General features: G+C 30.7%; 1 protein-coding gene, 1 long non-coding RNA gene, 1 other non-coding gene and 1 pseudogene across 3 annotated transcripts; 3 read left to right on the forward strand and 1 right to left on the reverse strand.

Annotated features, from left to right (window-relative positions):
* Positions 1-1053: 1053 nt before the first annotated feature.
* Positions 1054-6447, forward strand: LOC100812877 (transmembrane emp24 domain-containing protein p24beta3-like; annotated as a pseudogene).
* Positions 6448-10655: 4208 nt separating this feature from the next.
* On the forward strand, positions 10656-12632 carry LOC106798094 (uncharacterized). Its single transcript, XR_001387542.3, has 2 exons — positions 10656-12113; positions 12203-12632. It is a non-coding gene; the product is annotated as an uncharacterized lncRNA (long non-coding RNA).
* MIR167L (microRNA MIR167l) lies at positions 11406-11515 on the forward strand. The gene has a single exon (NR_161677.1). It is a non-coding gene; the product is annotated as a microRNA MIR167l (primary transcript).
* Positions 12633-23372: 10740 nt separating the features above from the next.
* Positions 23373-26549, reverse strand: LOC100806797 (calcium-transporting ATPase 12, plasma membrane-type; the record flags this gene model as incomplete). The annotated part of the gene is made up of 2 exons (XM_041013951.1): positions 23373-23661; positions 23735-26549. A coding segment is annotated over one exon (2763 nt), but the record flags the coding sequence as incomplete, so codon positions are not given.
* Position 26550: the final 1 nt, after the last annotated feature.

Raw genomic sequence — 26550 nt, forward strand, 5'->3', positions numbered from 1 at the left:
CCAATCTTCAAATAGATACAAGATTTAATTTATAATTCTCTAAAGTAAAATCCACCATGATTATTAGGAATTAATTAATGTATTCCATCCTAAAGTTATGAAAGAGAAATTTGAGGTTTCACCCATTAATAAAGTTACACCAAATGAATGTAACTTAAAAACATCCTATTACAAAAGGTGCAACCGGATTAGGTAATAATGGTGGAGATTAATTCTTCCTTCACCTGTTTTACTACAAGTATTTTGTCCCACTGACCAAATTAAAGCAGGTCAGTAAGAAAACTGATAGTGCTGGAATATAATCAGACCACCCCTTTTAAAGCATATTTATATTCGTCCTTCGCTTGCTTTTTTTTTAATTCTACCTTGAGGGTAAACATCAAGAATTTCAAGGAAGAAACTTTATTTGCACGTTCATCAGTTTGGTACAATAAACTAGTTTAGCTATGTCCGAACTGACAATTTTGTATCTTGGTAAGGAAACAAGAATTTTGGAACTAGAGAATCAATAAAAATTTCCATCTGTTTAAGCTACATTCAATTCAATGCATTAATCAAATAACGTGTAAGCAATGGATGTTACCTTTACAACTCTGTTTATGTTAGTGATAGTCATCTACTGAACTGTAAACACTGACAAACAGAAAAGTACAAGCCAGACAATGAAAAGCTTCCAATTTCAAATATGCATCAATTTGAATGCTCTTGGGAGATACCTGGTGGGCCAATTCATCCATAAAGTTCACTTCACTGAGTATAATTGAATAAAGGGAAAATAAGAATTTTTTTCATCTCCTAACAATTCCAAAGTCATGCACATATTTCTCCTCAGAATTCAATATCTGATGTATAAATTTTTGTTCGTTTTTTTTTTTAATTATTGAATTGGATTAGCTTGATTTACACAATTTATATATAACTGTGTATTTGGCTGAAAGCTAAGAAAATGTCACGATCCAATTGCATATTCTATCTAGTGTACGAAAGAGAAACTAAAGTCTCAATACACATGCAGAGCAACTAATGCAGAGATTCGTGCACTGAAATGATGACATGATAGAGAAAACTGGAAAAGGAAATATGCCATTGTCAAAGTATACATTGAGGTAATCTGTCCCTCTCAGGAGAAAAAAAAGGCAACAATACAGTTCAAAATTGTCTAAATCAGTTGATACAAGAAAGCATAAACAGCTTGCTTGGTCAGAAAAACATAATGAATCTGAATACAAATTGAAAATGACATCTACATTGAGAATATGTTATAAATGGTAAGGTAAGGTTATGCTTACAAAAAGAAGATATAAACATAATGAAGAACAAAATGGCGCCAGAAGAGAACCTAAAATTAAAATAATATGAGATGGCATGCATATTAAAGCTTAAATAACACAATTCTTGATATGCAGATATATATGGCACAGATGAGAAGCAATCTATCAGCCTCTGTCTTGACTAATTCCTTTTTTTATGATTATAAGCTGCAATCAAAACTAAAATGGACATAGCTTCCTTGTGCTCTTAGGAGTAGCGTGTGTTTGGTTTTACGATGAGAAATATCAAAATTGATTTTGCCTCTTATAAGAAAAACATGATCTTAGAAAAGATAGATGTTAACAAGTCTCATATTGTCTGCCTCAATTATTGGGGAGAAATTTATATATTTATTGGATAATTTCATTTTGTCTTAATTGGTTTTAAACTGAAAACTAACATAATATAAGAGTTTATAACCTATCTTAGTTCTCATCTTATATATTATATATTAGAAATATAACAATACAAATATTTGGCTAATTATAAAATACAATTGATTTTGCCTCCAAATATTGGTTTAACTAGAAGTAATAAAAACTAGCTTTTGTATTAGGTTAAAAAATTTATTCAAAGTCTTAAAACAAACTTGTTTTTAGGATAAAAAGATTAAAACATAGATCTCTTGATGTATCAAATTTTGTGAAATCAATTTTGTAAACATTCACTTAAACACACACCTAGTGTAGCATCCAATTGCAATAATCGAATGAATGGTTTTTTTTTTATGTAACTTCATGCATATACAAATAAGAATTGATTTCAAATCATTATTTTCAGCACGGGCAGACTTTCACTGAAATAGCGATGAAAACAAAAGGGGCATCATTTTACCGAGTGAGGACAAAAAAAGGAATAGTAATCAACTGCTGTTGTTCACTTTTTTTTTTCACCATAGTAAACATCATACGAACTATGTGGACAAAAGAATCTTATAAGCATGACTTCAATATGTTTTTTTCTCTCTGTAAGTTAGCATTTTTTATTTTTAGTCATTGTAAGTTAGCCCAACACAAAGCATCATGGAGTTACAAAAATCAATCAAGGCAGAAAATGGTAAAGGAAACTGCAACTACAAGAAATGGAAAACAAAGATTAACTATATATCATCCTAAAAAAATAGTAATGTAATATTGGAGATTGGAGAATGTACACCAGAAAAGCATGCAAATAATTTCCCTCTCATATGCACACCAAGTAACACCACCACTTTTACATCTGATAGTGTGTACAGTGTACTTATTATCACAATTCGGTTTAATAATTTTCTTGCTTTAGAAAATCCAAATTAACAATTTGTTAAAAGTAGTGGTCACTGGTCAAGGCCTTCATGAGAAGTGTATCCGAGACCTTTCATTGCATTCTGAAAAGTCTATTCTAGAATGTAAATTTACATTTTAAAATGAGTTTTCCAAAATATAATGAGAAGTGTATGATGCAATAATGAGGGGTACAAGATACTGTAGCCATTCAATGATGGTGAATGGCAACGTTCAGTTTTAATTGGGCCAAGAGACAGTCCAATTTAAGCAATTGCTAAAAGAAAGGGCTTAAAAACAATCTTGGACGGTAAGGACCAAAACAAAAATGCCCAAATAGTGAATTCTTACAGACAAAAAAATGGTAGTTTTTTTTTTCGTTTGCACACCATGATCCACCCAGCAAAGGGACTAGCCGTAGTCCAAGAAAATAGAGAAAGATAGGAAGCAAAAAGACAGAAGCAAGAAACGAGAGATAATTAGAATAATAAAAAAATAAGAAAATTTAAGAAATAGATAATAATTATTTTCCAATAAAAATTTTGTACTTTTGAATTCTTAACCATCACGCTAAAAATAATAATTAGCAGAATTTTTTTTTATACACCAGTTATAAAAAAAACAACAAAAACGCTATTTTTTTAATTTCATTTACCATTACATTGAAGATGTATAATTTACTTTCCTATGGCATGAAAAAAATATTTATTAAGAAATGACCAACAAGATAAAAGTTTTTTTAAAATTTTTCCATTTAATCACAGATTTTTTATGTATTGTAAACTTGTTGAATTTTGTAATAATTATTTTAAAATTTGTATTTAGAAAATTTTCTAACTGATTTTCATTATAAAAAAATTACACTAATGATAAATGAAAATTAAACTCATATTAAATGTAAAATCGTTAGTATTTTTTCCATATTATTGCACTAGTTTATTATAAAAATATTAAATTTATATCTTAAAAATAAAAGTAATTGGTAGGCTTAGATTAAAAGAAGTAAAAAAAAATTAATAATAATTAAAATTTCAATCTATATTATGTGGAGAAGACTAAATTTTAAAGTAATACTTTATCATTTATATTAATTGGAAATAAATATGACCGAATTTTTAATTAAAATCTTGCTTTTTTCAAAAATATTATTTATTATTATAATAAAGATATCCACGATAAATTGTTAATATATATTTGATGTAAATCAGAAAATAATTATTTAATAAATATAAATAAAACTTGAGTTGCTTTATTTAAAATTTATTTGAGCTTATAAATAAAACTCTTAGTCTTACTGTTATGACTGAAATTTAAATTGAATTATAAGATTTTTTTAATTTATAATAAAAATACATGAAAAACATACATTAGTTTTTCCCTTTAATTTCACTCACATTTGACGTAGTTTTATTTTATAAATGTCTTAAAATGTAATTAAAAGCTTCGAATTGGATTTAAATTTCATTCATAACAAGTAATTGAAATTAGACATCCATCACTAGGATACATAGTTTATTATATATATATATATATATATATAAAATATACATAAATGGATTTCAATTATTATATTCCCAAAAATGTTATTTTTAGTAATAAAATTAAATAATTTAAAATGATTTTCATGATTTACATGTATGGTCAAAAAAGATTTAAATAACTTAAAACATTTTTAGTAATAAAATTAAGGTTAAATTATTCATTTGGTCCCAATAATTTCACTATTCGTGTATTTTAGTCCCTATAGTTTGAAAGTGTTTTTTTAGTTCATATAGTTTATATTTTAATTTTCTTTTAGTTCTTATAGTTTAAAAATTATATTTTTAATCCTTATAGTTTGTATTTTAATTCTTTTTTAGTTCTTATAATTTGAAAGTGATAATTTTAGTTCCTATAATTTGTATTTTAATTATCTTTCAGTCCTTACTAAAAAAAACATATAAAAATAATAAGCTACAAATTAATTATAAATTATCCACTATTTTTTTATTACAAATTATTTGTTAATATTTTTGTAGTTAATTGTAATTGATAATAATATTCATATTTTGATGACAAGGACTAAAAGAAAATTAAAATATAAAGTATAAGGACTAAAAAAATCACTTTTAAACTATAAAAACTAAAAGAGAATTAAAATACAAATATTATAAGAACTAAAAAAAATACTTCCAAAGGACTAAAAAAGAATTAAAATATAAGTTATAAAAATTAAAAAATTACTTTAAAATTATAAAAATTAAAAGGTAGAAATAATGAAACTATAGGGATGGAATGAATAATTAAAACTAAAATTAAATAACTTAAAACGTTTTTCATGATTCTATAAATAGAAGTAATATTTCTGGGAATTTTGTAGTCATTGGCTATGATATTTTTTGGAGCCCAGACCATCCGGGAATTGATTTCACTGTAAGCTAGCCAAATGCTTCCCTTTTTTTCATATTTTTATTGATGTGCCAACAAATTAAATACCTCCAAATCCATTTGTCGAATCAATTAAGAGCATGATCTCTTGAGCATTTTGCAATAGTTATTAATCGTATGTTTGCACAAGTTTTGTATATTTTGTGGTTAATATGTAGGTGACATCTCCACGAGGGAATTTGGCGTACTCTTTGAAGGGAACATCAGGGGGAAAATTTCAGTTCAAAACCTCAGAGTGGAATATACAAGTTTTGCTTTCACAACCCTGCTTCAACGCCAGAGACTGTATCTTTTTACATTCACGTTGGTCACATCCCAAAGATGGTCAGTACCAACCAAATTTTGGTGTCTCGCTATAATTAAATTAGCTAGACTTAAATTATTGGAAATGGATTGTCCAACCAAGTAGTCCAATTAGGCATAGCAATTAGCAAGCACTCACGTTTCATGATGGGCTATGGATTGTTTGGTCAAGTAGGCTGACCCTGAACAATAAATCAATCATAACGAGATAATTGGATCTCAAACCTTTCGCCTAATCACATTTTATATATAAAAATGTCTTTTTTTTCACTGATTCACACGCATCCAAAGTTTGATTAAAGGCTTTAGAAAACATTTAGACTGAAATAAGTTCAAATATCATTTTGTATTTACAAGTTGAACTCAATTCAAATATATAGTTTATAAAAATGAAATCAATCAAATCATTATAATTAAGAAGTATTTTACTAGCATTATTTAAGTAAATTATGATATATTAATGTTATTATTAACATGCATGGATATACACATTTGCCAATGAATTTATTTACTCAATTTTACTTTTGGGTTCAGAACATTTGGATCCCATTAATATGAACATCGCGGAGTTGAGAGAAGCACTAGAGTCTATCATATCAGAACAAAAGTACTTGAAAGCACGTGATGCTAGACATCGACACAGTAAGTTAACCTAACTCGTTAGTTGTTACTAAAGATCATCTGAAAGTTTAATCAATTATGTGTTGTTGGTAACTTTTTTGAGGTGAGAAAATATTTCAATAAAATTTTCTAATTAAAGTTGTTAAGAAGATTCATGTTATTAGGGTGCAGTTTTTTTTTTATGAGATTATTTGGGTGCAGTTTAAATAGCTTTTAGACAATTTTACTTATTGCTAATTAGTTTTAAGTTCAAATACCTTTTAATGTTAGTTATTGTTAAGATAAAACCTAGCGAATATTAACTCAATGTGCCCTTATTAACCTATGCATCTAGGTGGATTGTAAAATGCTTTTAATTAATTCATTTGATGTATTAAATTTTGCAACTACAGCAAGCGAAAGCACCAGAAAGCGTGTTGTCTTCTACACAATCTTGGAGTATGTTTTGTTCGCTGCTACAAGTTTATTACAAGTGGTATACATTCGACGTCTATTCAGCAAATCATTTGCTTACAACCGAGTGTAGGCTTCATATTGAATCATAATAGAACTCCTTTGATTATTTCACTTTTTATTCTTCTTGATTACTTTGTAATTCCTCCATGCATAACCAACAACTAAATTCACCATTTGAGTATTGGCCAAGTAGCATCATAATGTGTTATTAAACTTTTCGTAATTATCTATACAAGGAGCATCTTTAGATTTTTTTCAGAAGTAATTTTAAAAGAAAAAATATATAAAAAACAAACAAATACTTATCCGCAACCAAAATTAAGTTATGCATAAATTAAAAGTCAATTTTTAGAAAAGCTATCAGAAAGGTTTAACAAATTAACTATCCATAAGCTAATTTAACTTGCATAGGATTTTTTTTTTCATTTTATTTTATTTTCTTATTTTATAAGTGTTTCTAGAAAAGTTTATGCACACAGATCCATATTTCATAATTTGGGAAATTAAGATTAAATTTCTTATGTGGAAGACAACTTGATTGTCACAATATAAGTGTATAATATAAGTTTAATTTGTATGAAGCACACCTTAATTAGGATGCAAAGTGGACCATTTATCCATCTTAATTCACAAGCATACACTACCTTGGAGCTATATTATTATTTTACTAGAGAATTAGGACATACTTCATTGCTTCTTTCTCTTCCACGATATAAAGGATGAATTAGATCAACATTACATCATCTGTAAGAATGCATGTGCTGTGTGAAAAAGGTAGTATTTCCAATTTAAGTCACAATATAATTGTAGACCAGCATCAACATGCAGGATAATGTTCTGTGTAAATTTATTTTAAGATAATCCACTACTCGCATTGTTGCCTCTTAATGATCTTTGGGTGTTTCGAAAACTAAGAAAGCGGACGAACACAATACCTAAGTTTGAGTCAGATTATATATAATGAGGTATGTAAGTCATCGATACCAACCATCGATACTACATAAGAGTTTTCATGACAGTTCCTCTTGCCATTGTCAAATGATGATTCTGTTCATGGAAAATGTTGTTGGCATTGCTCTTAGTAATACAATTTCAGAGACTATATAATGCAGACTTCCATCGGCTAAGAAAATATTAGTATTTTGAAATTGCACCCATCATTGAACTGGTATAAATATTATTACCTCCGTTTTATATACATGAAACAATTATTTAATTTATTAAGATAAATAAAAATAGTTAGATTAATTAATTTATCATAAATTTTAATTTTATTTTAAGACCATCTATACATTAAATTATTTAAAATATGATTATTTTTAAGAGGATACTTTTTCAATTGATGATGGTGTCTTATTTTTGTTAATAGTTCAATAAATGTATCAATTTTCATGGAAAAAATAAAATAATCATTAGAGGTAAAAATAAAATTTATTAATAAACTAATTATATGTTTCTTATAATTAGAATTAAGAAAATATTTTCTTTTATTTCTTATATATAAAAAAGATGTAATAAAATTAAAGGTTTAATGATTCGTTGTGAAATTATAGTTGAATCAATCATAATTAAATAATGTTTTTTAATTTAAGTATAATACATTAAATAATATTATAAACTTACAACTTATAAAAACCTTAATTACATACTCAAAATTAATTTTGGTAGCTACTTTTCAAACATCATTTAACGTGATAATCATTTTTTTAATATATATATATATATATATATATATATATATATCCAAACAAGAATCATATTATTTTTTAATCGCATTTACTTAAAATCTATTCTATAAATTTATTAATTTTACAAACACTAATCCAAATACACACTTAAGTTGTTGTCTTATAAATTGTTGTCTTATGTATAATTTTATTTTTCTTTCAAAATTACATTACAGTCACTACTGAATACTGATCCTGTCGATGCAATGGTGCAATGGTGCTTCTGCCTTGTTACCATCCACGTTCTTGTAGGATTAACGATGGTCCTAATCTTTCTGTAACGAGAAAAAAACATTTATGTATACAAGTTAAATAAATTAAATGAATAGTTATTACAATTTTATATCCCGTGATAGTGTGTAAGATGTTATAGGTTTATTCAACCACAATAACAGCAGCATTGATCACAAAGGAGAATTAATATTTAAAAGATAGTACAATTTAAATTCGGAACTCCATCGTATCCAAGTAGATATTTAATTGGATTGTCCATATGTTACAGGCCTACGAGGCAGCCTACACTAACAGCTTAGCCTGAATCAGACACTACAGAACTTAGCTGTCACAAAATCACCAAACTTTACAACGCATGCAAAGGGTCACTGAGAGAATCGCCAGAGGAATAGACCCTAACCAATTACCGATAAATAATGAATCATCATACATATTTTACATCAATACATTTTGTCATTTTCTTACCAATAAATATTAATTTATCAAAATATTAATCTTTATTAACATATAAGATCAAATCTATGCGATCAAATCTATATTTTTTTTTTCCTTTTTTTAACATCAAAACCATCTTATATTTTTTTGTCCTAAAAGGTAATTGTATAATACTATAATTCTGTAAATATATTTATAAATTATTTGAAGTAATATTATAATATGTATGAACTACTTTTATAATCATATCAGAATAAAAATTGAATTATTATAGTACTGAGGTGTTACTCCAAAAATTATATATCAATCTCCTAATAAAAACTATATTGTAATCGTATGATAATTCATGTGCTGGTAGATTATGGATTATGGATTATTGTATCTTTTAGATCAGGTAGTATTTTGATTTCTATACACTTAGCTTCTTTATACTTTATGTTTATACTTTATGTCCAAGGTTATGGGGCTCGATCATATCCTTTGGATTGGTCGTATTTTGATTTCTACACATAGCTTGCTTCTAATCAGACCTTAAATTAATCATTTTCTTATTGAATTAAAGCCAAATTCATTTACTTCCAAGGCACAAAATTATCATGGACATAATTACATACCAAAATTCTTGAAATATGATAAAACATTCTATGAAAACTCAACCAATGAATGCCAAATTGACATAGACACATTTGTATATTAAGATTCTTACAATATGTTGAAACATTCTTATATGTCATAAACACCTTATTCTAAGAATATCATAGGAAATGCGTGCAGCAAATAAAAATAAATAATCTTCATTTTGTCCTGGAAAGAAAGATTAAATAATACATTTTACTTTTATGTTTTGAATTAGGTCTCCAATACGACAAAATCTTTTATGGAACAATTATATTATGACTCGTTGACCCCTAAAAATTGATACAAACTTACGAAGGGGTCGACACTGTGATGATAACGGTACAAAAGGAAAAGGATGTGCAATTGTTTTGCTAGTCTTTTTTTTTTTTTTTTCTCGATGGCTGGGAACTGGGAAGTTACATTGAATTGACAACTGAGGATGATCACGCTCACACTTGTGCAATGAGAGAGAGAGAAAGGGAAAGTTAGAGGAATGAGCAAAAACAAATAAAAACATACGCATGAAAATTCTAAACCAAGCCCCCTTCTTTTCTTTTTGCTCCGGAACCCAATAATTGTAGGTCCTGCAACTTTTTGTCCCTCGTCAGTGTGTGAAATTAATTGAATTCTTTGAGAGCAACCCTATCTTTGTTTTTCTCATCTTTATACCACAACCTAATAACGCACACAGACACAAAAACTGGTACTATGCAGAGAGCAATTATATTATTCACTATATGTCATTTATTTTTTTGTATTGTTAATAAAATTGGTCTTATCAGTAAGGATCATATGAACACAAATTAATTCGAATTCTGTCATGTGAGAATTTTGTTATTAGATAATTAATAAATATTTTTGGGACTGTTTTTTCACTCTTAAAATTTATTTTGACATTTATAAATTTTCAGTACTCAACTTAGTTAAAATTTTAATTACAAATTAATTCTATCAATTAATTTTTCATTATTTTCCCATTTAATTTTGAATTATAAGAAAAGTTAGTTTTAACTATATGAATCAACTTCACTCGCATGAGATTGTTTTAATTTAGTTAATGATTTCAGAATTTCTAAATATATAATTACACTAACTATTTAAAGAACATTTTATCATTTTTAATGATGTTATCCGATTCCAATAGGTTTTAATTTTCATAATGATTTATTTATCTTGAGAAAACAAAAATACATGAGATATATAGTATAAAAAAATTATAAAAAGGTTATCACATATAAATTGAAATTCTCCAAGTAGAGAAAGGTTCCCTGCTAGCTTGCTCTGACCCTATATAGCTAGCTAAGACAACTCCTCATCAATCATCATGCGTCTGCTCCTCCTCCTTCCTTTTTAGCCTTCTTAGCTGTGTCTGTGTATGCCTTTGAATTCCCTCTTCAATTCCTTGACTCCGCTGTGCATGTATGAACCTTCCTTTAATTAATTCACTGTTACACTCGGTGGGATATGTACGGTCTGACTCTTTAATTATGATTTATGATATTAATTAACCCTTTTCCCTTTTTATTATCCATCTACATCTCTCATCTCCGTCCCATTCTTCTCTCACTATATATTCATTCCACTCTTGTTTTTCCTTTCTGCCCTCAAGCTCAAGCTAGCCCCTCCTTCATTCTTTACCTCTTCCTCCTTCTTTCCTAGCTTACTTACAAGTGTTAAAAAAATGTAATCAGCATAGCATGCATGCACCTTCTTCCTTAATTTTTCTTTAAGGTTTCCAACCCTATCTTAATTAATTATGTTATTTAAGTTACGTACATGCTCTTCTCATTTTTCCAATCCACTTGCTTTTAAATATGCAACACACAAGTCTTCTCCAAGCTTTAAGTGTGCAAACACTCCATTTGGGTGGTGTTCTATATATCTTTTTGTGGTTCAGGAAGTGTGTTGCAATGTTTCTTTTCTTCTTTTAAGCGTAGTAGCTCACATATATGCACCTGCAGAGATAGTGGAATTGAGCCGAACATGCATAAACTGTCTGGATTGGAAGTCTACAAAGGAAAAAGTGAAGCTGCCAGCATGATCTAGCTTTGGTTAGAGAGCTGAAGAAGAGTGTTAAATGCTAACCCTTACTAGGTCATGCTGTAACAGCCTCACTCCTTCCTATTTGGGGACCCAGTACAGTAGTAGATTCTTCAACAATCTGAAAGACACACAACGCTTAAAAAGCAAAAGGTAAGAAGTTAGTGGGCATGAGAAAAACCACTGTTAGCATCGTATATTCCTTCTTTATTATTTTCTGAGTTTCTGTTCTGGAAGGCGTGCGTTATATATATTAAACTTTTCCCTTTTACCCTTTTACTTGCTTTTGTCTTTTTCTTTTTTCTTGCTACTTCTTTCATCGAACTAGCCAGTTCACTGTGTTGTGTCTTTGGGACGAAAGTTTTAATTTGATGGCCGTAGATTGCTCCTTATCTTTACTTAATTAGGGTTCCTACAACCGAAGGATGTTTATATGTCATTCTAGTATCAAATTTATTCATCACTATTTTCTTTAGATTGGCTTGAATTTCTAAACCCTAGAGGTAATTACTTCGACGACCTTTAAGTTGCTGTGTATGAGTGCTATGGAATCATAGTTATGCAGCATGTGCAGAGGACGTTTTACTGGTTATTTATCTCCATAAATGTTAAAATATATTGAAAGACGCAGTTGTTGAGATCCAAAGCAGTGATGTCGGGGAAGATAAACACTCTTTTGCAGGTATATGATTCTGTGCCTTCAATTAGCCATTAGTGTTCTAATCTTGGAAGCGTATTTTACTGATTTTCATTGAACTGTGTATAAAGTAGGTTCAGAAGATTGATGGTTGCTAAATATGCTCAATTTTGGTTTGAAATAGTGGGATTTGCGACCTATAGAACTCTCGATCACTATGTTTATGCTGAACACCTACAAATAGTGATCCCCTTCCAGATGCGAATGGAATACTAACGCTGATCCAGGCTTAACGGAGTAGAGTGTATAGTGAAGAATGAACATTCTTGTGTAGTATTTTACTCTTTTCAACAAATTTTGATCTCTTCCACAGACTTCAGTGATTTGTCCATGCAGCGTTAACGAAGTATACACATAAGTATCCAAGCCTGCTGATAGAAAAAAAAAAAAAAAAACAAGTATCCCAGCCTGTTATGTAGTATTTACTAAATAAGTAAATATTAAGTTTAAGTGGTGTTTGATAAGCATTACTTGCATGAATTTATACAATTAATTGTTTTAATAGAAGTTGTATGTCACAAGTCATAACTACTTTTTTTGAGTATTTTAAGAACAAAAATATTAATATTCTTTTTAATTATCGCCGTTGTTTATCATATGCTTTTATTTATTCTTGTTATCTCTCGTTCTACACCTAAATGATTGTATAGTAATCATTTTTCCTTTAATAGGTAGTACATGTTAGGATAACTTTTATTGCAATTGGTTAAAAAAATCTTTTACATAACGTATTTTGATTAAAAAATGACTTGGTTAATGGCATACGTGGTTTAAGAATTTTTTGCTATTCACTTCATATTGAAAAATGGAATTTGGTCGATCATTATTGGTCCATTGGGAAATAAGGAGGCAAAGGAGTAGGGTAGATGTTTAGCGGATAGAAAATAACAATAATCATCAATCCTTTTAGGAAATCAAAGTGAAAAGAAAGAGATCGAGAAATAAACACAAGATAAAAAAATGCAGTAAATGAGATGAAAGTGAAAAGAAAATAGAGATAGAAAGAAAGAAAAAAAAGTTATAGTTATAATTATGAGCAGTTATGTGATAGGGATTAAGAAAGAAATAAAAAAAAAAAAAAAAAAAAAAAAAAAAAAAAAAACGAGTCTACTACATTTATAATAGTAATTCTTAATTAGTGGATGGTGATAAGTTAGTATTAGGACATTTGGGGAAGCTGTGATCAGTAAATTTTGGTGACTTTGGAAGCTGAGGTTTATGGTTAATGGTTGTGATCATGGTAAGGGGTGCAATGATTATGGTCTCGTGGTTGGCTTTAAAACATGAAGACGCAGTGATTTCTCGCAAGGTTTTGATTAGTTTCTAGGACGTTATCGGAGGAGATTTGAGAAAGTTAAGGTGATCGAGGTTGTGGCTGAATGATGACGGTGACAACACGCATGGAGGCCAGATGAACACGATGACAAGTTTGTGATGAAAGACCTTGATTCATGGACATGTGTTAACTCATTGGCATGTGTATCAAATTTATTAGAAGTAATAAAGTATTCGGAAGTCTGAGTGTCGAATTTACAGAGATTTTGTTTGTACTTAGATTAATGCAAACTCAATTTATAAATAATAGATAAATAATTTAAAATAAAGATAAGAAAATATAGGAGATAAGATAAAGATTTAAAAGAAAGGATAAAAGATTTAAAGATAAAAATAAAAGATAGAGAAGATAAAATATTTAAATTAAGATATGATATAGAAAATAGAAGATAAAAGATAAGATAAGAAAATTAAAAGATAAAAATAGAAGATAAAAATAAAATAAAATTAGGATTTGATAAGGTTGGGACCTGGTCTGCCTTGTTTGCCTAGGATGTATGAGTTTATGATTTTTCTTTATCAATTTAGGTGATTCTATTCTACTCACATCTATTCAAAGACGCAACAAATAAAATACATGAATTATGAATTCTAGATGTTTGTAAAAATACATGGACATAAAATTATCATTCTATTCCTAGCAATGATTTTCTTATGAAATCCTTTCTTTTTGTTCGCCTCTTAGCTAGAGACACCATGAAAATCGTGTATTCTAGAAGCACCTTCCACATTATTGCAAGAGAAGTGGTGGCGATCAAGGAAAGAATGACATTTAAGGCTTTCTCATGTTCTCCATGTCTTTCTTCCTTGACAATAAGTTGATGATGAGGGATATTGACTTGATAATGCTTTCTTGTTGAATTTCTACTTGTGAGTATTTCTCCCATTATTGTGCTTTCTCCTCATTTCTTTCTCTTTCTTCCTTCTTTTCTCTTTTTTCTTCTTTCTTCTCTTCTTCTTTTCTCTCTTCATCTTTGTCTGTCCTTCCTTCCTCAGGCTGGTTTTTTTCTACTTCTGCCTCTCCTTGTGCTCTCTTCTGGCTTCTGGTCAGCACGACCTTGCACTCTTCCTTGGGGTTCTTTTCCGTGTTGGCTCCAAAGCTACTAGAGGGTCTTTCAGCCATCTGTTTGGCCAATTGTCCTACTTGCATTTCCAAGTTTTTGATCGAGGTGTTTATGCTGCGGTAATTTGACATTGAAAACTGTATGAATTGGTTCAATGTCTCCTCGAGCTTGTTGGTTTTCTCGTGAATATCCACCCCTTGGTTGAGATTCTGGGCAGGCTGACTTTGTTGCTCCTTGTTGTATTGATTCCCTGGGTGATTCCTCCAACTTGAGCCTTGTGTAAAGTTCCTTCCTTGGTTGAATCCAGATGGGCCACTATTAAATCCGGTTGATCCTTGATTGAATCCAGACGGACCTCCTTGGTTGTAACCTTGGAATCCGTGGCGATTTGGTATACCCATGTAGTTGACTTCCCTGGGAGGGTCTTCTTGGATCGTGCATTGTCCAGGATCATGTATTCCTCTACATGTAAGGCATCCCCCTACCTGCATCACAGAAGAGTGAGAAGGACTTATCGCTTGTAGTTGCTGTGGAAGCTTGTTGAGGGTCTCTGTTAGGGCTTCTATTTGTCGGGACAATAGCTTGTTTTGAACTAAGGTTGCATCTTGAGTGGTGAGTTCTAGAAGGCTTCTCTTTGTTGGTGCATATGTGCGATCACGAAGAATGGTGTGATCACTAGCTGCCATGTTTTCTATGAGTTCCATTGCCTCCTCCGGTGTCTTTAGCTTGATCTTCCCTCCTGGAGATGCATCTAGTAATTGTTTTGATTGGGGTCGTAGGCCATCTATGAAGATGTTTAGTTGCACTGATTCACTATATCCATGTGTAGGTGTTTTCCTTAGCAGTCCGCGAAAGCGGTCAAGTGCCTCACTGAGGGATTCATCGAGAAATTGATGGAAGGAAGAGATTTCCATCTTCCTTTCAACAGTCTTTGATTCTAAAAAGTATTTCTTTAAGAATTTCTCTACAACTACTTCCCATGTCCGCAAGTTGTTACCTTTGAAGGAGTGTAGCGACCTTTTTGCTTCCCCTGCTAGTGAAAAAGAGAAAAGATTGAGGCGTGTTGCATTTTCAGGAACCCCGGCTATCTTCACCGTGTTGCAAATATCGATGTATATGGCCAGATGTTCATATGGATCTTCACTTGGTAGGCTGTGAAATAGATTCCCTTGAATCAGTTGGATGAGAGAATATGGATATGAGAAGTTGGCCGCCTGTACCTCTGGTCTGGCTATGCTGGTGAAGTATTGAGGTATAATAGGACTAGAGTAATCATCTAGCGTCATCTTCTGTGGACGATCTTCTGCCATGATGCATTCTTTAAAGAAGGAATGTGCACTGTTCACAAAAGAAACAACTACTGTGCACGTTATCACAGAATAAAAATTAAACTTATTTATTTATTTTTATAAAAAAGAAAAGAATAAAGAGAAAAAATTGAAAAATAAAATGAAGCAACTAAAAAAATAGGTAAAAAAGAAAGTAAAATAAAAAATAAAAAGTGAAAACTAATTGCTTTAAAATTGAAATATGCAAATAATCAAGTACGAAAAACAAAGTCCCCGGCAACGGCGCCAAAAACTTGTTAACTCATTGGTAAGTGTACCAAATTTGTCACAAGTAGTAAAGTACTCGGAAGTCCGAGTGTCGAATCCACAGAGACTTTGTTTATACTTAGATTAATGCAAACCCAATTTAAAAATAATAGATAAATAATTTAAAATAAAGATAAGAAAATATAGGAGATAAGATAAAGATTTAAAAGAAAGGACAAAAGATTTAAAGATAAAATAGAATATAGAGAAGATAAAATATTTAAATTAAGATATGATAAAGAAAATACAAGATAAAAGATAAGATAAGAAAAGTAAAAGATAAAAATAGAAGATAAAAATAAAATAAAGTTAGGATTTGATAAGGTTGGGACCTGACCTGCCTTGTTTGTCTAGGATGTATGAATTTATGATTTTTCTTTATCAATTTAGGTGATTCTATTCTACCCACATCTGTTCAAAGACGCAACAAATAAAATACATGAAGTATGAATTTTAGATGTTTGTAAAAATACATGGACATAAAATTATCATTCTATTCCTAGCAATGATTTTCTTATGAAATCCTTTCTTTTTGTTCTATTAGAAGTTATTCTCTTCCGAGGGTCTAACGCCTAAAACCAATGCATGCATACCTTTTTTAAATCTTACATCGCTTGACTTTTAGGCCTGAATAATGCAAGATAAAAGTAGAAAAGATAATAGAATAAAAAACACTTTTGCATTGATAAATAGTGAGTACATCATACATCGCTTGACTGTTAGGCCTGTCAGGCTCTACCTAGGGGGCTTTACAATGGATGGAGTATAAGAACTGATGGGATAAGAGGGGGTGAAAGAAAGGGAGTAAATGAAATCCCTAGGATAGGGGTCTTGTGGTTGTTTTCTTTCTGTTTGGCTTGTCTCTTTTTATCGTTGTTGTAGTGGACTTGGGCTAAAAATCTTTCTTCTTGTTATTTTTGATATATTTTGGATTTGTTTTGCTTGTAATCACATCTTCTTGATATTTTGAATATTTTCTAGATCTTTTTCTCCTTTAATCTCTCCTTTTCATATTTGCAAGTCATGATTAAGAAAAATATCAAATCTTATTATGTAAGCCAAAAATAACTGTTAAATAAATATTTTTAAAGATATTTTTAATATATATTTTTTATCAAAATAATTCATATTCAGCCGTTATCAACACGGCCAAATTAAGTAAGCCCCTCAAAATTGTGCCCTCGATGCAAACTCCATGAACTAAACTTGCAACTGCAGAACAAGATCGTATACTTTAGTATAGTTATTTTTACCCTAATGTACACAGCCAGCAAGATTGTGAATCCTATGTAAACGGAATCATTTTTTTTAAAATAAATATTGATAAAAAAAAATTTGGAAGAGTGTAAGAAGAAATTTGATGGAAATTAACCATGATTTTAGTTGTTTTATTAATAATAAAAAGTTTATTGTAATTCTATTAAACTCGATTATATTCAATTGTGGTTATCACAAACTCCATTTGTAATTTGTAACAAATAGTATTTTTAAAAATACTTACAATGGTACAGAAAAGAAAATGCAACATTTTTAGTAGTTTTTTCTCATTTAATTAACTTCAAGCGTACTATTATAAAAAAAAAAAAAAAAAGAAGTTACTCAACGTTTTGTATCTTTCGAAAAAGAAACATTTATTTTCAATCGCTTTGGAATTTTTAGTGTAATTATTTTTGTGTCTAATAATTATTTTAGCATTTTTTGTTTATCTAATTATATATGCTGCGGAATCTTGATCACATAGTATTAGATATCACTGTCAATGTTTTGAGTATCAAGATCTCCCGCGTCCACACACTGTCGCAGCTTTTGAGATATATTATCTTACATCCGCGTGTTCTCTTTATCATTAGTTGGAGTTGCTAATGTTCATCTTATTATTTTTTTTAGTTTTTTTTAGAGGATTGGTTTTTAGATGAACTGCGCTAGTAACATTTAGGGTACAAAATTAATATTATATTATTTAAAATAGTTTATTTTAAGCACTTTATAGTAATTTAATACTTAACTAAAAAAAAAATCTTTTCTCTTTTAGGGTAATTTTTTTGGAGTGGATAATGAGTTGTTACGTTGGTGAGAGAAATTAATCAGTAAGTAAATGTAGAATGAGCGTAAATAGGACTATGGATTAGTTTGTTGAAATTTATTTGTTGAAATAAATATTTTTTTTATTTTTAAATGTGTTTCTTTAAAATATTTATGCTTAAAAAAACAATTTCCTACTTAACTTAAGAAGGAAATCCTACATGTTTATTAAAAAAAATTAGGTTTTAACAAAGAGACTAATTGGGTTATGATAGGAGAAAAAATATTTTTTATAATTAATATTAAAATATCTTTATTATAAAAGAACAAAAACAAAAGAAGTGAAAAGTACTTTTATCTTAAATTTTTCAGTGTAGCTTGTTAATGCAAGTCAATTAAAAAAAAAAAAGTAGGATGCACATTAGCAATCCTATATATAAGTTCATATATTGAGACTTTTTAAAACTTTAAAATATGATATTTGTTATGTATTCATAAATTAAACATTATGAATTTAACATTTTTTGAGTTTTTATCTAGTAGGTGCTAAAACTAATAAATTTATAGTGTTTTTGGTAGTATACTTTTTATAGAAACACAACAAAAGACGTGAAAGAGGGTTGAAGAACTTGAGAGTTGCGCTCAGTGCGACAACCTTGCTTAGCGCCACAAGTCACATTGGAAGTCAATTGTCACATGCATTGTGCGTGCTCAGCACATGGTCACTTTTCTAACAGGACCATTTGTGTCGCGCTCAGCGTACAATCAATATAAAAACATGACTATGCTGCATTTTAAGAAGAAAAAAAAAGAGGGAACGAATTCATTCAGTCCATTGAGCATCAAAGGTTAGGGCATGTCCATTGGGAGAGATCCACTCATTTGGAGTTTTTCCATTCCTTTCTTCTCCATTTTCCTCCATTCTCTTCTACTTCCTTCACCTTTTTTTTTTGTACTTGTAAGCCTCTGATGATAATGAGAGGCTAAATCATCAATTGTTGGAAGTTCAACAACCAAACATTCTAGATATAATGATTCTAACTATCTATTTAATGTTATTTCAGTATTATTGTCTCTTTTTTGTGCTTATTATTATGTTTGTCGTTTAATCACTCATGCTCATGTAATGTTATAGGGCTTAGGTATTGAAAAATGTTTATCTCTTAAGAACTGGAAAAGAACATCTAAGTAATCAATCTCTAAGGATAAAATGGTGTTATTTAGCCTAATTTATGCATCTCTGTTCATAATACAATTTGTCTAATTTATCTCTTAAGAAATTAAGGGAGAAATTAAGTAGGTTAAGCTCTTTCATGTGAAGAATCATAGCTAAAGTATGTAAGTGAATGTAGGTAATAATTGAAATAATATTGAATATAGAAATATCATTAAGTTGCATCAAGAGTGGTTCTGGTAGGTTAAGTTCCTAACATGCCTATAATTATGCATCGACCATCATCTCACTGCTTCAAGTGTTTGTTTTCTCGTCCTTGCACATGCTAGCTCTATAGTTAAATTTTATGTCAAATTTACATTTAAATGTCTTGCAAATACTTGATTCAGTTCACTAATTGCTTAAAATTGAATATATATATATATATATATATATATATATATATATATATATATAAATCCTGAATCCAATCAAAGTTCTTGTAAATTTGACACTCGAATTTACCATTTTAAAATACTACTTGAACTAATTGATACACTTATTAAGGAGTTAACAAAATAATATATTAAAAAAATTGATCAAATGGGTAAATATGGTCCAATCATGGAGAACATAATCTCAAAAGACATATAGGTTAATTATGTTTTTGGTCTGTTTTTTGAATTTTCACTTTTAATTCTTAAAAAAAAATTAATTAATCTTAATCCTTAAAGCTTTTGTCTATCCACAATTTTAGTCTTTTTTCTTAGATTTCAATGTTAAGTGTTAATGTCACATTCACTTTACTATTATTTAATTATAATTTGTCGGGACTTATTTTCTTACAAATGAAAAATGTTATAAGTTATTTAATTGAAGTATTTTAAATATATAAATCAATTCCTGCCTATTAAAAATTATCAAAATTGCTTCTTCTCTTTTCCCATTATCCCCTTTTTCTTCATCAATTAACGCAACTTTTTTATATTTGATTTTGTGTTTGTGCCTTTCCGATTTGAATTTCGGGTTTCAGATTTATGAGTTTATGGGTTTCAGATTTAGTGACGGACTGACATAGGAGGAAATTGGGGACATTGGCCCCTTGACGTTTTTTTAATTATAAAATTTATAATTTTTATAATATTAAGATATTTTTATTTTTAGTTACTAGATTGGATTGTAGATATTATGATATTGGGTGTTATTCATTTTTATAAATATCGTGTTTTTCTTTTATAAGTATTATATTTGTTTTTAAGAATCTCACGGAGATGATTGTATTTTTTTAAAAATAAAACATTCAAGTATTATAAATTTAGAATAAAATATGTTTTTAGTTCCTCAATTAAATTTTTTTATTTTTAGTCCTTTAATTAAAATTTAAACGGTCTTAGTTTCAAACTATTTTTTTTTGTTTAGTTTATAACTCTTACTGTTAAGTTGTTTTGTTAATTGATAATATGACACTTGATTTTTTGATAAAAATTTTCTGGCGATTTTTCAACTGCCACAAATTGCTTGGTAAAACTTTTAAAATGTGTTAAACAATTTCTAAATTGCTGAAGCACCACAACCAAAATGGACCAACGCAAGAACAACAAGACGGTGAACCCAGAACTAGAACCAATACAGAGCAAGAACGAGTAACCCAGAACACGGTTTTTTTTTTCATCCATCTTTCTCCTAATTAAAACGCAGCAAAAAGTAAGAAAAAAAAAATGAGACCCTTTGGGTCTATCTAACTAAAACGCATAATGATAGAGTTTTCATTAAGCTTTGGTGTTTGCTGGAACACACCGACTCAACCATGATAGAGTTTTCCTTCAAAACCTTTTAATTTTGGAAGCAGGGGTGTTTAGCGTGTAAGGGAAAAGGTACTTTGCTTTCACATATTGGGTTTCCTCCTTGGTCGAACATGCATGCTCTTCCCAAAAAAATGCAGCCCCACAAAAACCCTCCCCCACTGGATTCCGAACCGCAACTCCCTCAAATCAAAATCCTCCTCCGCCGCGCCACTCTTCCGAACCGCAACTCCCTCGAAGTTGTGTCGTGTTTTCTTGTAAGTTGTTGTGCTGAGGATTGAGGTTCAGTTGGGTGGTTTCGTTGGTGATGTATCAGAAGCAATTTCTTTCTGGCGGTTTCTAACCGCAAGAAAATATCTGTCACAAATCGACTGTTCTATCATCATTTAATAAAAAACCTGACCAGATATCAAAAGCCAAACTGAAAATTTGTTTGAGGACTGGTCAAATTTTAGTTGAGATTAAAAACAAAAACCTTCAATAATTAAAAAATTAAAAAATTAAAAAAATATTTTTTTCATTTATTTATTTTCAATACTTTTTTCTTTTGCAATTCATTATTGTTATTTTTAAACATCATAAATAATTGTATTTGCAATCAAACAACTTCATTAGCATTTTCTTTATTTTGAGTTGATTATAATTAATTTAAAAATTAAAAAATATTTATTCACTTTCACCAATGGAACAAACTTATTATATAAAAGATTGTCAGACTGAGCTTTTAGACACATCAATAGATATTATTTCTTTTTAACATTATTTTTTATATATTTGTTGTGTATCTCCTCTCATCTTTGTTCTTTCATGTTGATACTTTTTTTTAATTCAGTTCATGTTAATACTTAATACGCACTGATGTTGTAAAAAAATAAACTACTAATCTAATCTATATTGTTTCTGTAGAGTTTTATAACATAATCAGTAAGACCTTTTTCTAAAGATTTATGTTTAGTGTAGATATTAATTTTTATTTTATTATGAAAGCGTTAAGTTTATAGTAACATGTGAAATTGACTTTTGACATTTATAATCTTGGGTTTTTTTAGAAAAAAGAATGTTCAATTTTTTTCTGAGTAAACATTCTTGCAATTCATCTTTTAATAGATTAGTAATTTAATTAATAATTAATGTTTAGGAATTATGAATATTATACCAACCTGATTCATACATATTTGTTAGATAAAATTTACTTTTTATGGTTGACCCCTCTGCTATTTAATCCTAGTTGCGTCCTAACTCAAGTTCTAAACTTATTTTTCGTCAATTCCATTTTATCTTTTCATTCACACAAGAACTCCCATTTTGAATTGAAAAAAAAAATGTTTCTTTTAATAGTTAAGTAACCTTGGTTGTGGTTGTATATATAAGCAACTTCTATAAAAACTTTCTAAGAACTTAGTTTCTCTAATGATATTCTCGAATTACTTAACTATAAGAATCAACAAAAGTAATGGCACTGGAGTTGATCTATAAGCAATTACAGCCTTACAGGCAAAGTTGTTTAACCATTAAATAATAAAATAAGCAATTTTCATTATAGTAATTGCATTGGAGTTGATCTATAACTAAAAAATAAGTTTAAGAACTGAATTTGAGTTTTACTATTTGGAGTTAAAATTAATTAGTGTTTTTAAATTCTACATAGCAATAAAGAATCACTAAAAGGGCATTAACAACCGAGATGCTCATGGTATGGAAATCTAAATAGTAAAAATCTTTGCATACATGCAGAGCAGTATCCAAGATTGGATAATGAAGCAACTGTTACAAATTTCAGGTTAGTTTAGGAACAACAGAAGACAGTGCTAAGCCTACATCAGGTCTTCAATATCAACGAAGTGCTCATAAGAAGTTTGGTTTTTCTTTCTTTTGGATTCTTGTTGTTGTGGTTCATCTGGACTTTGGTCTAGACGTTTAGCTAAGCATGAGGTTCAACATACCATAGTAAATCCTTGGCCATCAGCTTAGACAGTCAATTTAAGCAAGAATGATAACATACCAGTAATAAGTAAACAGACAAATGAAATATCAGTCTTTATTCAGAGGCCTTTGAAGAATGCATGCAACTCTGCTAATATCAATTTGAAGGTCTCAGCCAAAATATATGTGAAAATAGATCATTCAGTGTAAAATAATTTTACATTGTTATCCAATTACAATTCATCTTGTACAATATATTTATTGGCTTTTACATTAAGTACCTTAAAAATAATGCCAATGATAATTTATAATTAATTAACAGTGTAAATTTTTTTTATACTAAAAGTACATGAACATTAAACTTGACCATTTTATATATATTTTTTTGGTACATCAAAAAGTAGTATAAACATAAATTTATCACATATATCCTAATTCCCACCATCCCAATTACCCATTTTAGAGATGGGTTGTTAACGATATTATACTACTTTCACAATACAAGAATTTTTCAACTACTACCTCTACCCATAATTCCTACCCTAGATAAAGGAGGTGTTCACTAAGATTCCATAAATTCCTAGTATCTTAAACACTTGAATATATGATATTTAGGTGTAAGACATATGGAAATTCAAGATCTCTTATGTTTTTAAACCATAAAGGATCTTGGATTTCCATACATCGTATACACGAATATATCATATTCAAGTGTTTCAAGAGGCTTGGAATTTATGATTCCTTAAACGTGTGAGGAGGTAAAATTAAAACAAATGCTTAATCTTGAAGACCCATAATTTTACCCACTTAACGTGGTGGCTGAAGAACGTTCTATCTGAAACAGGTACGAGCTTTGTAATCCAAGCAATTGGCCACGACACAGCTGCAATTACAATACAAATTCCCCATTGCTCCCATGTCAATCTCTCCGTATCAGCAAACTTCCTTAGGAGTTCCACCATCAATACTTGAAGAACCAAAGTAATCCCCACAATTCCAAGAAATAAGTGGTTTTTGTGAATGCCTTGGAACACATTAAGTTTCTCCATACTTCTAGAGTTGAACTCGTTGAAAACTTGGCAGAGAACAAAAGTATTGAAAATTAGAGTATCCTTTACCTTCCCATTTACATTGAAGATTGACTTTCCTTTGAATTGTAAAACCAAGAGAACAGCAATCTGATATAAAGCTTGAGCTAAAAGGTTTCTCCACATAATACTAGTAATAAGAGGCTCAGTTCTACCCACTGGCCTTTTCTCCATTAACTCCTTTGTAGGCCTTTCTGTAGCTAGTGCCAATGCTCCTAGAGTATCCATAATGAGATTTACCCATAATAGTTGAACTGTTGTTAGGGGAACGTCTCCCGAAGAAACTGCTGCAATAAAATTGATCACTAGTGCTGCAACATTCACGGTTAGTTGAAACTGGATGAATTTCTGGATGTTGTTATAGACACATCTCCCCCACCTTAAGACAGTGGCAACAGAATTGAAGTTGTCATCTAAGATCACAATGTCAGAACTCTCCTTGGCAACTTCAGTTCCTTGGATCCCCATAGAGAGTCCAATATCAGCTTCTTTTAGAGCAGGTGCATCATTTGTGCCATCTCCTGTGACTGCAACAACATGACCTTTCTTTTTCAAGCATTGCACCATCAAAAGTTTGTCCAAAGGGGACGATCTTGCCATCACGCGGATCTTCTCGACTTTCTCCATTCTCTCTTCCTCTGTGTAGTTCCTGAATTCCACACCTTGAACCACTTCTCCTGCATTCACATGGCCATCAAGGTCTAAAATTCCGCATTCTGTTGCTATGGCCTTTGCAGTGAAAATGTTGTCTCCAGTGATCATCTTGATGCTAACACCTGCAAGTTTACAAGTTTCCACAGCCTTCTTGACGTCTGGTCGGCATGGATCCTTTAGGCCAACAATACCTAGCAAGGTCAAGCCATCTTTTCTAAGGATTTGATGCACTTTCTCCTTATCGTTATAATCAATGTCTTCTGAAATTTTCATGCAAGCAAAAGCAATACATCTAAGGCTACTAGCAGCCATGCCTTGAATTATCTTCTCAAGTTTACTCCGATCTTCATCAAGGGACTTCTCTATGCCGTTATAGTCAATGTAATTAGAACACATTGCAAGTATAATCTCTGCAGCACCTTTCCAATGCACGTGGACTGTGTTGTTGGTCTCCTTCCTTATTGCGACACCACTTCGTTTCTTCTCCGAGTTAAACGTTTCAACATGGAGAACTTCATGTGTGCGCTTCAGTTCATCCATGTCCATGCCTAAATCTGACACGGCCCACAAGAGTATAGCTTTCTCTGTTGGGCTACCAGAAATTTCAGGTTCAGATTCTGATGAAGGTTTATAGATGCTGCCAGTTGTGTTGAGGCCAACTCCTTGGTGAAATAGCTCAAGAACATTAGGAGCCATTGCATTGGAAAAGTTTTCCATACCATTTTCTAGGCCAAGCCAAAACTTGGTGACTCTCATTTGATTCAAAGTTAAGGTGCCAGTTTTATCTGTGCAAATAACTGTTGCTGACCCCATAGTTTCACAAGCAGAAAGTTTCCTCACCATTGCTTGATCAGCCATCATTCTTTTCATGGAGTATGCAAGTGTGAGGGTAACAGCCAAAGGCAGACCCTCAGGGATTGCCACAACCACAATAGTGACAGCAGCAGCAACAATTCGCACAACTGCGTTGAAAACATCGTTTACATCGGTTTTACTCCCCTGGAACTCCTGATTCCCTTTATCATCCTCCGAGTTTCCAGTGAAATAACGAATTAACAAGACTATGAGCACAAGAAAAGCGACTGCGAGGCCTACCTTTCCAATAGAAGAGGTTAGCTTGTCAAGGCGAGCCTGCAATGGTGTCCTTTCCTTGGTGTCTCGCGATATCGAGCTCATCATTTCACCCCATGCTGTGTTGGTTCCAACAGATGTCACAAGCATCTGAGCAAAGCCATCCACCACTTTCGCACCGGACAACAAAAAGGGGCTATTTGAAGGCTCAATTTCTACATGGTCGCTCTCACCTGTCATACTTGATTCATCCACTTGCAAAGAATGACCACTTAAGAACAATCCATCAGCTGGAATTTGATCACCAATCTTAAGTGACACAACATCCCCCACAAGTACCTCAAAGATGGATATCTGTTGTGGCCTTCCATTTCTCACAACTCCAACTTTGATGTTGTTGCTTATCTTAGACAATTTATCAAACTGTCTCTCTTGTCTGAAGTTGCTGAGTGCAGTGACAACAACTACAAGAAACACTGCTACAAATATACTCCCTCCTTCATACCAACCTTCCCCTGGACCATGTTCTTTTATTCCAAAACCAAGGGAAAGGCCAGCACAAACAAGAAGGATCAGAATAGTAGTGTCATTGAAAGCCTCCACTACAAAGCTAACAAATACCTTGGGTGGAGGCCTCTGGTAAGTGTTTGAACCAAACAATTCACACCGTTTCGCAACGTCATCGTCGTCGCCACTAATTCCCTTTGCAGGAATG

The sequence above is a fragment of the Glycine max genome, chromosome 3 (assembly GCF_000004515.6).
Source record: "Glycine max cultivar Williams 82 chromosome 3, Glycine_max_v4.0, whole genome shotgun sequence".
In the NCBI taxonomy this organism is placed as follows: domain Eukaryota; kingdom Viridiplantae; phylum Streptophyta; class Magnoliopsida; order Fabales; family Fabaceae; genus Glycine; species Glycine max.